At 43.3% G+C, this 12262-nt stretch overlaps 1 protein-coding gene across 1 annotated transcript in view; it reads right to left on the bottom strand.

The window, feature by feature from the left end:
* Positions 1 to 10316, bottom strand: part of HIF1A (hypoxia inducible factor 1 subunit alpha) — a 133282-nt gene extending 122966 nt beyond the window's left edge. Inside the window, exon 1 of the mRNA XM_033951175.1 lies at positions 10017 to 10316. Coding sequence (XP_033807066.1) covers positions 10017 to 10048 — 32 coding nt within the window. The 5' untranslated portion in view covers positions 10049 to 10316. The remainder of the gene's footprint in view (positions 1 to 10016) is intronic.
* Between the last annotated feature and the right edge of the window lie 1946 nt (positions 10317 to 12262).

The following is a 12262-nucleotide window of genomic DNA, read 5'->3' as shown; positions in this document are numbered from 1 at the left end:
TAAAGGCAGAAAAGGGAATGTTAGCTTCCTTCCTTGTCAATTGGCTGGAAGTGCCATCATCGGGTTACAGAACTTTGTTTTTGAAGATGATGAATTCAGCAGACTGTGTCCTGGAAAGAAGGATAATATGCTTGTGAGAATTTCAGGAATGAATACATACAAGCAGAAACGGTTACTGCTTTGCAATTTACAGGAAATGTATATCTGCTACCGGAATCAAAATGGACCAGATATTGGATTCTCAAAATTTTGTGAACTCAAACCAAAGTGGTGTGTGATGGTTGGTTGGATCAGCAGGAATGCATGTCCTTTCATGTTTATGCACTTCATCAGAATGTAAAGCTTATGCTTAGTGGAGCATCAATCAATGAGAATTACAAGGAACTTCTTGGCAAAGCAGTTTGCAGCCTGGAATCCAAGGAATGTATGCTTCATCACTGTGAAGAGTGCCCTGGCCCAGAAGGGGTAGAGTCTGCAATTGCCAGCTATTTCAAAAATAGTGATCCAGAAAAACTGATTGACTACAAGCAGTGGGTTCATACTGATTGGGATACCTTGGAAACTAAGCATCTGACAACAGAAGAATTTACTCAGGAAATTGCAATAGAAATTTGGAATGTGTCATGCCATCACTACATAGCAAAGTATTAGAGTTTGATCTGAAAAGCAACCAAAAGGATGATGAGCTTATTGTGCTAATGGACTTTTGTTGTTCAAGACTCAGTGCAAGGTATCCATTGGGAGAATAGTCAGGCAATGGTACTTCATCCATTTGTTGACTATTTCTGTCACAATCAAGAGTTGCAATTTGTGAATTTTTGTGTTATCCGTGACTGCCTACGCCATGATACAATCGCTGTGCATGTTTTCATGAGAGGGCTCAGAAGAGAGCGACACGTTTGATAAAAGGTATGGAAAACCTTTCATACGCTGAAAGATTAGAGAGACTGGGGCTTTTTCGCTGGAGAAGCGGAGACTTAGAGGGGATATGATAGACTTATAAGAATCACGAAGGGAGGGCATAGAGAAAGTGGAGAGGGACAGATTCTTCAAACTTTCGACAACTACAAGAACGAGAGTGCATCTGAAAAATTAAAAAGAGGACAGAATTCAGAACCAATACTAGGAAGTTCTTCTTCACCCAACGGTGTGGAGAACACCTGGAAACGCGTTTCCAGAGGGATTGATAGGACAGGGTACGGTTTTGGAGTTCAAGGAAGGGATTGGACAATTTCTGAAGGAAAAATGGATAGAAGGGTATAGATAGAGGGCTAGTAAACAGGTCTTGGACCTGAGTGGGCCACCGCGTGAGCAGACCTGCTGGGCATGATGGACCTCAGGTCTGACCCAGCAGAGGCACAGCTTGAATGTTCTTATGTAAGCATATAAAGGCAATATCTGCTCAAATACGCCACATCCACTACTTTAGTTGATGGTTCTATGCTCAATACAAACATTTCAAGAATTTTCTTAATTTGTGCCATCATAAAAGATTTTGGAATGATTGCCGAATAGAATTTATTTTGCTACAAGTCATGGTAAGTCACATGCGATGGTATTGGAGGTACAACAAAGGCACTGGAGGTACAACAAAGGGCTTAGCAGCTAGAGCAAGCCTGTAGCGTTTACTTGAATGCAGGATTCTCACACCTAAAGATATTTTTGACTTTTGCAATGAAAGTATTCATGGAGTTAAATTTGCTTTCAACAGCAAAGAGCAAATTGAACAAGAAAGAACATTATAAGAGGAAAGATTCCAGCATGGCCACTCTCTAGCAGGAACAAGAGAAAATCATCATTTTTTGCCAATCAATGAAATGACAGTTCAGGTCAGCAGGGTTTAAAATGATGCAACATCATTTTTAACCAAGATTAGTGACAATGATGAAAAAGGAATTCTAGTAGAAGACGTTCAGCTAGGGCAATGTATTGCTTGTATTTATGACAAAGTGGTGGATTGGAAACATATGTGAAACCTCCACTAAACAGAATGATGCCTTAATAAGCTTTATGCATCTGCATAGCCCAGCAAGTTCCTTTTACTGGCCTTCAAGAGTGATATTTGCTGGATTCCAAAACAGCATATCATTGGAGTTACTCCAGCTCCATCAGTGACATCTGGTCGGCAGTAGAGTTTTCCTGAAATTAATCAGCTACAGATTAATGAAGTCTCACAAAAGTTCTAGTAGTCCAGATAATGCAGGCTTGGGATCCTGTGGAAAAGAAATCCACTCATGGCTGTTGTTGCATGGCTATTGGGCTTGGGCCCTATGGTGATGGGGATACTGGTTTGCTCATTTGGAAACCAGTAGTGGCAAAACCAATGCAATACCTATTTCATATACATTTTCTAGCCATGTGCATATCATGGGTTATGCACACAAAATATCACACACTTTTAAGCAAATTTATATTTCAATATGGATTGCATTGCAAAACAAATAAATATAAATCTTGTAAAGCAGTGTTTCTCAACTTCTTCAAGCCAAAAACCCTCTCTCCATGAGTCCAACTCTTTCTGCCTCCTGCACATTTTCTCTTTCTCCTCGCCCCTTCCCTCAACTGCGACATCCCTCCTTCCCACCCCCAGTCCATCTCTCCCCACACCCCACTTCTCTCTCTCCTCCACACCATGTCCATTTCTCCCTCTCTCATCACGCAATAATTTTCCTTCCTTCCCTCACCCCATTCCCACTCACAACTAATATGCTCTCTCCCCATGCACCTTCTCACCCCTCCCCTCCAGCGTGCTTCTTTCCTTTCCCTCTCTTTCAAGTCAAGCAGCCCCTTTCTCTTCCCCTCCCCCTTCTGCACCTCTTCTCTTTGTCCAGCAGCACCTCTCCCTCTTCCCATGTCCAGCAGTACCTCTCTCTAGCAGCAGCTCACTGCATGCTTTTAACTTCCCCCACGCAGCTGCACTAGCGTTATTTTAGCCGAGATTCCATCAGGCAGCCTCGGGACCTCTGCTAGACCAGACCACTTCTCCAACAAAAGAGGGAAGTTGCATCATTGGAGGCGGGCTAGCCTAGCAAAGGCCCTGTAGGCTTTCCTGGAATCGCCGGTTCAACAGTACCTCTCTTCTCCCCTAGTGGCAGCTCACTGCGTACTTTCTAACTTCACCAGCAGCTGGCCGCTAGCACTGGTTTAGCTGTGGTTCCATCAGGCAGCCTCAGGGCCTTTGCTAGACCAGCCCACCTCCGATAATATAACTTCCTCTTTCGTTGGAGGTGGGCCAGCCTAGAAAAAGGTCCCGAGGCTGCCTGATGGAACCGCAGCTAAACTAATGCTAGCAGCAGTTACATGGGGAAGTTAAAAGCACGCAGTGAGCTGCTGCTGGGGAGAGGTACTGCTAACCTGGTGATTCCATCAGGCAGCTTCGGGGCCTTAGCTAGTCCAGCTTGCCTCCGATGATGCAACTTCCTCTTTCATCAGAGGCGGGCTGGCCTAGCAAAGGTCAAACAATGAGCTGCTGCTGCTGTTTGGGGGGAGGGGGCAGGCTGGGGAGAGAAGACAAGGAAGGCAGGAGATACATGACGGCAGGAGTAAGGAAGACAAGCACCCCTATACGCGATGGCAGAAGAAAGTAGGGAGACATACAGTGCTAGTGCCGCATCCTCCCTACAAGCGGCTCGTGTACGTACCCATGTTGAGAAACACTGTTCTAGAGTAATTATTTTCCTATTTCAGATGGTACTACTCAGAAAAAGATTCAGGCAGACTCTTTTTTTATATACTGACCTTGAAAATGGACAATTTTCAGCGCTTGCGTCGATGGTGCAAAAATTTGAGGTATGTTCTGATGCAGCTATGCATACTAAATTGCTGCAAATTTGACAGTGTAGTGTCCAGTGCAAGGATAATCTAAGATAAAAATCTTGGCTTAGATTGCCGCCTGCTTCTGCCATTTCAGGGCTGAAGGGAGGTGAGGAGGGCTCTTGAGGCTCAGAACTGCTGCCTGCGCTTGTGCTTTGAGGCGGGGGGATTGAGAGTGTGTTAGACAAGGTTTCTAGCACAATCTCAATTAACAGAAAAACTAGTTATCTGGGGAGCAGAATGCTGGTCAGTGCAATGCTTCTGCAGGGAGAGCTTTGGGCGGCGGTGGCTTGGGGGCCTGTTTCCTGATGGTGCAGTGGCAAACCTAGTGGTTTGGGGGGGAGGGCAGGGAGAAAGAAGAAGGGGGCAGGCAGGAAGACAAAGAAAGAGGGAAACAGAAAGAAAGGGAGGCAGGGAGACAGGAAGAAAGAAGGGGGCAGGGAGAAAGAAAGATAAAGTTTGGGGGAGAGAATGAGGTCTGGAGGAGAGGAAAGCATACAGGAGGCTGAAAGAAGGGAAGAAATATTGGAAGCACAGTCAGAGAAGAAAGTGCAACCAGAGACTCATAGAAATCACCAGACAACAAAGGTTAGGAAAAATGATTTTATTTTCAATTTAGTGATCAAAATGTGTCCGTTTGAGAATTTATATCTGCTGTCTATATTTTGCACTATGGCTCCCCTTTTACTAAACTGCAATAGCAGTTTTTAGTGCAGGAAGCCTCTGAGCGTCAAGAGCAGCGTGCGGGGCATTCATGCACAGCTCCCTGCACTAAAAAACTGCTATCGCAGTTTAGTAAAAAGGGAAGGGGTAATATTTGTCTATTTTGTATGGTTGTTACTGAAGTGACAATTGCATAGTCGTCTGCCCTGACCTCTTTGAAAAAACCCGGAAATATGTATGATAATTAACATTTTCTCTGCCTCATTTCAGTGTGCTTTGTGGTTTTGTTTTGTTTTTTTAATTTTATTTGCTGGTAGATCAATTTTTGACTTGGTCATTTTAAAGTAGCTCGCAAGCCCAGAAAGTGTGGGCAACCCTGTTCTACTGTATCTCAATCATATTAACAGATGATCTATGTTTTTATGTTTTAATCTTTGAAATAAGACAAACCAGCAGAAGAGAGGCAACCAGCAGTCACATAATAAATTATTTCAGAGACGCCAATGCATAAATTTTGAGTGATTTGTCCGTCTTATCGATTTCATTTGTTGTCCTGTGAGGAAGGTGACGTAGGTTGCCGAAACTTGGATCGCAGTTGGGACTACATTGATGCTTTAATCAAGGACTTGTTGTTGGACAATCATCATTGTGTTAATAAATGGATATGGTGACTGCTGGTTGGTTCAGACATCTCTCGTGCCTCTTTTTTGCTGGTTTATCTTTATCTTATCTATATACAGTGGTTGCCTCACACAACGAACTTAATTGGATTCCAGGAGCAAGTTTGTTATTGTGAAACGTTCGTTATGTGAAACGCGTTTTCCCATAGGAATACATGTAAATAAAATAATTCGTTCCTGCAGCATAAAATATGCTAAGATGACATAAAAAAGATAATATTTTTTGTTATTATTTTTATTTAGATACATCTAAAACATACATCTCCCTGTCCTTTTACTTCCACTATCTTCCGTATCCCATCTCTATTCCCTTTTGTCCCCTCTCCCCATGAGCAATCATCTCACCACCTCTCTCTCTGCCCCTCACCCTCAGGGTTCAAGATTGCTTCCACTTCTTTTTCCTGTTGTTCTCTCTGCCTGTCAACCCCTATGATTTAGCATCCCTTCTGCCTTGTCCAATATTTCCCCTTCTCTCCCTCCCTCTCATCCCTGCTCCAACATGTGCTTCAGCGGCTTCTCCCCCTTAAGCGTCTTTTCTCTCCACTCCCACCTTTCCTCCCTCCCTGCCTCCACCTTTGTGGCGCTTTTGCACCCCGAACCGACAACAGAACATGGCCCGGTCGGACAAATCTCCCTGTCCCTGTAGCCGCGAATCTAAATTACCTTCTTACAGCAGCTGGATTTATTGAAGCTGCTGTAAGAGGTAATTTAGATTCGCGGCTACAGGGCAGGGAGGTTTGTCGGCCGGGCCTGTTGTCGGTCGATCGGGGGACCTGACCAGCTGTGCACATTCTTCGGGGCGGACCGCCCCTCCCCCCTCTTTCGTTCGCCATTGCCTTCTTCCTACCTGCCCTGCCGCAGCCGCACACAGCCGAACGGAAGTCTTCCTGATGTCAGCGCTGACGTCGGAGGAAGGGAGGGCTTTTGCTTAAGCCCTCCCTCCGACGTCAGCGCTGACATCGGGAAGATTTCCGTTCGGCTGTGTGCTGCGACAGGGCAGGTAGGTAAGGAGAAGGAGACTACCCTCGCGGCTCGACCAACCCCGCTGCGATCCAACCCCCGCAGGAACCCCCGGACTTCGTTGTGTGAAACGAAGTCCGTGTACGAATCAAGACATAAAGTTCGTTGTGCGCAGCGTTCGCTGTGCGAGGCGTTCGCTGTGCGAGGCACCACTGTATATAAAATCGGAGGTATGTATGTGTGTATGTATGTGTGTGTGTATTGTCGCGCGATCACGCAAAAACGGCTTGGACCGATTTGAACGAAACTTGGGTATGCAGATCCCTCACTACCTAGGGTGATATGTTCTGGGGGTCTCGCTGCCCACCTGCACACGTGGGCGGAGCTACAAACAGAAAATCAGATTTCACCCATTCATGTCAATGGAAAAAATGTAAAAAGCTGCCATTCTCACAGTAATTCAAAAACGGCTTGACCGATTTGACCGAAACTTGGTATGCTGATCCCTCACTACCTGGGGTGATATGTTCTGGGGGTCTCGCAGCCCACCTGCACACGTGGGCAGAGCTACAAACATAAAATCAGATTTCACCCATTCATGTCAATGGAAAAAATGTAAAAAGCTGCCATTCTCACAGTAATTCAAAAACGGCTTGACCGATTTGAACGAAACTTGGTATGTAGATCCCTCACTACCTGGGCTGATATGTTCTGGGGGTCTCGTGGCCAACCTGCACACGTGGGCGGAGCTACAAACAGAAAATCAGATTTCACCCATTCATGTCAATGGAAATAATGTAAAAAGCTGCCATTCTCACTGTAATTCAAAAACGGCTTGACCGATTTGAACGAAACTTTGTATGCAGATCCCTCACTACCTGGGCTGATATGTTCTGGGGGTCTCGCGGCCCACCTGCACACATGGGCGGAGCTACAAACAGAAAATCAGATATCACCCATTCATGTCAATGGAAAAAATGTAAAAAGCTGCCATTCTCACAGTAATTCATAAACGGCTTGACCGATTTGAACGAAACTTGGTATGCAGATCCCTCACTACCTGGGGTGATATGTTCTGGGGGTCTCTCGGCCCACAACTCTATGTTGCTTGCTCAAGGGTGGGTTCACCCAACAATTTATATGTTCTTGCTCCTGGAGGTGAAACTAAAAATGTTGTTTATAATCACGTTTTGCGTTAGTTGTATTGTATTCATTTTGTCAAATATTTCACATTATAATTTGAATATTGTACTTTTTATTAAGCTGTAAAAAAATAATTTCATTCACCACTATAAAGTATCTTTATTTGAATCCATTTACAGTGTTATTGCTATAATTAAATACCCGTGCAACGCCTGGGCATCAGCTAGTAGTCAATATAATACCACCAAAAGATTTTTAACCCAAAACTGGATAAATATTTTATGTTGTACTTCCCAATCAACAGATTCACTCAGATACTATTAGCCACTTATTCTGACTAATTTGGAATCACCATTACCAAACATAACATTATAGCATTATCTTAATATATGCACAACTTACTTTTAAACCACACTCACTGCCTCTGAGCCAAAACTACAGGATTTGTGAGTTTTAAAGCAATAGAAGACTGTCAGAGGCCTGCATGATATCTCTAGAGGCCTGCATATAATGAAGGTTACATGACTGCATCTCTCATATGCATATTTATCTCTTCTGCCACCCTCAAACACCGGAAATTAATACCACTGAAACAACTCATCAGTTATGTGAGCATGTTTTACAGTTAAGATCAGAACCACCAACAAAAATACAACTGTTTTTGGCTGTTTTCTCCTCTTTAAAAAGTGTTCACAGCCTCCAAATCCCCCCCCCCAACTCTTTTTAAAAGAAAAAGAGTAAGAGAGGAGGAGAGAAGGGGCAGGGTAAGACCAGGAGTTTTGCAACAATACTTTGTTTAAATTGTGATCCATGTTTATTCCAGTCACCTTCCCATCCCACTCATGCTATATCTAGTGTGCACATTTTCATGCTTAGCATGCAAAACTGGCACTATTCTGTAATCTGTGAGCACAATTACACATATAGGTTAATTAATTAGTAAGGAACAAATTGAAGCTAGCCAATAATGTGCAATTTTTAGAGCTGACACCAATAGGCCCTGAATTGCTCTGTACACTTCCATTATTTTATATCATCTTGAACTGAAAAAAGGTATGACGTGATATAAATAAAGCTATTATTATTATTAACACATGTAACCACTTAAGTGCTATTCTATTACATTAGTGCACAACTACAAAAGGGTATGGACAGATGAGAGCAATAAGCTGGAAGATGCATACTAGCTGTCATAGAACTGGTATTACATGCTTGTATCTAAAGTTACATGCATAACTGCAAACTTACTCTTGTATTCTATAATGGCAATTAAGTGCTTAATTTCTGTTATATAATTTGCACAAACATATATAGAAGCCACTGTTCAGATGTAAGTTACATGTGTATGTGGGAGCCTCATTCATTGCCTCTGAATGCTATTTGCTCACCTTCTTACATTTATGCACATGTCACTCACATGTACCCTTACAGAATAGCACTTAAGCATATATGGGTGTAAGCATTCTGCCATTTTACAAAAGCAAATGGCACATAAATGTGCCAATTAACAGAATTGGTTTGTTTTCACCTTCTGGCATCAGTGTCTTACAACATAAAACCTATCCTGGGCATTAGTGTGCTATTTTGTAGGAGTAACAGAAAGTGATGACATACTTAAAATGGACAAAATAAGCAAGGCTAGACAAGGGGGGAAAACTGAAAGCAGACTTTTTTTTTCTTTCTCACATCAGGCCATTGAAATAAATGAACCAAAATGAACACATTTTTGTTTCTTCAACAGCCAGCTATGGCTAATTTAATCGTCACAAACACACCAAGAGCCTTTGGGACAGTAAGGTGTGAAAGATGAAAAAAGAGTTACTAAAAAAAAAAAGAAGTCCTATTATCACCGTCTTTAAAAGTTAACTAAGGGCTCAACAAGTAAACACTTTTTCCAAGTACATAATATAACAATCTCAAATAGAAAAACTACAAATAAACCATAAGGATCATTTAGCCTTCTGTTGAAACAGAATTCTAAACAAAAGTTTTTAAGTGCTATTATAGGTTAGATTTTTTTTTTTTTTTTAATCACAGCTCAGCCAGAGCGCATTTCCACATATACAGTATATATGTAACATATGCTTTAGAAATAGCGTATCTAACTATCTTTAATAAACGTCGAAACAAGCACTGGCCACCTGTCATCTAATACAGTAATCCCTTGTTAACAAATCTGGACAATAAAAGAAAGCGTCTGGGCACTACACTTAAGAATTGTTTATGTCGCAACAGTATATAAGAAAGTTATTTTCATAAAGGAAAAATCGACTTTTTACTTAAAATTTTTTTATCACATATGCTTTCCCTTATATCAAATCTGCCACCTCAACAAGAGACAGACATTAGATGTCTAGACGAGCAAACACAGCGACCAGTGACAAATAAGGGCCCCTTAAATCCGTCCTTTTACCTTCTCTTATCAACTGATAACCCAGACTTCACACTTTTCTGCAGCGAAAAGCCCATACTTCTCCGGGGAGCGCTGGCTCTGCTTCCTCACCCCCCAAGAAAGGCACCTCGTTTTCTAAATTAGGACAGCCAACGTTGCCAAAGGAATAACAGACTTTAACAAAGACCTATTGGAATCATCACCCCCCCTACTCTCCAACTGTCCCCCCGAACACTTTCGGGCTCCTCATCCCGACAAGATGGCGACGTCGACAATCACCGAGCGAAAGACAGTGCTGAGCGGAGTGCGAGGGGGGGGGGGTGTCGCCGACAAGGCAGAGCGGTAGCTGCAGGGCCCCACCGTACCTTTTCTTGTCGTTGGCAACTTGCCCTTCCATGGCGCTTCAGCGGATGCTCCTCCACACCAGGCCTAGCGAAACGGGGCGCGAGCTTAGCGGTTACAAGACCGTCCCTTCCCCGAGCGCACAAACGTCCCCCAAGCACTGGAACAGTCCCGCTCTTCCGCTGTGGTGGGTTGGTTGGTGGAGGTTGTTGGGTGTTTTTTTTCCCCCAGCTCTTTTCGTCCGGCCAACCCTCGACTGGGGATACACGCAAAACCCTCAGGCACAGAAAATAATTCTGCTTTGTCTCCTCTGCGGCGCAGGCGCGGTCCGACGTTCCTGATTCGTCACCGAGGTGGCGCGTGAGGAGGAGGTACCGAACGCAAGTCACGTAAAATCTCTTGGCGTCACCGGTGGTGGTGGTGGTGCGTGAGTCAGGTTAGCGTGTGTTTTACCTGCCCGCTCGAACTTCCAGGTTGGGTAGCTCAATAACTGTTCTTTTGATAGTCGTCTTACTAACGGGGCAACTTTGGAGATATGTAGTCACACAAACTTAAAGAACCGGTAATGCATACTGTACTTTAATATGGAAGAAGAATAGGCAAGTTTCATAGCCTTTTGGAAATTGCCCTTATTTGGGGTAATTGTATACATTGGTATACAGTACTGCTTAACAAATATTTCTGTTCTGTGTTCACGGCTGAAGCGCCTGGAGCGGGACTGCGGAAGACAAACGAGAATTGGGATGGAGGAGTGGTAGGACCCTGATTGATTTCACTAGTCAACATTCATTTTGGTGCCTCAAAACTCAAATGTTAGATCTGTTTCTGGGTCGATTTGACCTGTTGATTACAAAAATGGCATCTCTTATCAGCTCTAGTTTTTGAGATACAGAACATGTGCCATATGCCACTCTTCACTTCTCACCCATTAATAAATCAGGACATTTTAATGTAGTGTTGAAATTAATATCTTTTAAAGCATGAAGGAAACATTAAAAAAGAAAAGAAAAGTGTACATGAAAATTTACTTATTTCATACCAAAAGCACAAGTTTATGATACAAACTTTCCAGTCATTTGACACACAAGAAGCTCCTTTCGTAATGCTTCTGAGAGTGAGAACTGCCAGGACAATCCCGCATAAGATTCCAACAATAGTCTCCCATCATGTGCGCATCCCATCTTCCTTGGTATCTGGCTTCCATTGTTTTTATGTCTTGGTGAAATCTTTCACCTTGCTCTTCACTTAAGTCACCAAGGTTCTCTGGAAAGTGAGCTAAGTGACTGTGCAGATAATAGACTTTAACACTCATGTTACAGCTAAGCCTGTTGAAATGAAAGAGCTTGACTGTGTGTAGTTGTCGGGGGGAGTGGCCAAGATGGCACATTAGCAGTCAGTGATTGCGCTCCGTCTTACCTTACCAATTCTTTGTTTGGAAACTTGTTTTGCCTTTCTTCACATGATGCCACACACTAAGTGTAAGGGCACTGTCTGACCGACTCCCTCGGCTGGACAAGCGACAATGGATCGCTTCATGGCCAGCACACCATCAGTACTAGAGTTGAGTCTCCTGGGCATGCTTCAGAGGAAGGAGCCTCTGGAGCTTTGGGACTAGATATTTCTTTATCTCCTCCAATTACCCGACTTCCACCATATCTGACGCTGGGGACCAATTAAGCACATGGGCTGAGGCCCAAAAGAGATCAATATTGCCAAATAGAGGGGGAGCTCAAGTGGACCAGGGTGCCGAATGTTTGAAAATCCAAGGAGCTGGAGATGGAAGCTTCTCTATGGTGGTGACTCTGGACAATATTTGGAGAATGCTTCAAAAACTTGATTCAGCAATGACCAAATCAACAGGAGAACTTTCAGCTATATTGAGTAAAATAGACGTTTTATCTTAATCTATAATGGTCATTAAAAATGAAACTTCCTGTAAATTTGACCAGCTAAATCACAAAGTATCTTTACAAAATTTAGCTGGGAATTTTGTGAAAGACAAATTGTTTTTTCAAAGAAAATTGAACAAATTGAAAACTTCAACAGGAGATTAAATCTCAGAGTACTGAATTTTCCAGTCAATAGGAGTTTCTCCTGGAGATATGTTTAAAAATATCTGATTGAAACACTAACCCCCCTCTTTTACGAAACTGCAATAGCAGTTTCTAGCGCAGAGAGCCACACTGAATGGCTTGCGCTGCTCCCAACGCTCATAGGAACTCAATGAGCGTCAGGAGCAGCGCAGGCCATTCAGCGCGGCTCCCTGCGC

This window comes from Geotrypetes seraphini, chromosome 7, assembly GCF_902459505.1.
Source record: "Geotrypetes seraphini chromosome 7, aGeoSer1.1, whole genome shotgun sequence".
NCBI lineage: Eukaryota > Metazoa > Chordata > Amphibia > Gymnophiona > Dermophiidae > Geotrypetes > Geotrypetes seraphini.
The sequence above is the reverse complement of the archived record's forward strand: the minus strand, read 5'-3'. Positions and strand labels throughout refer to the sequence as shown.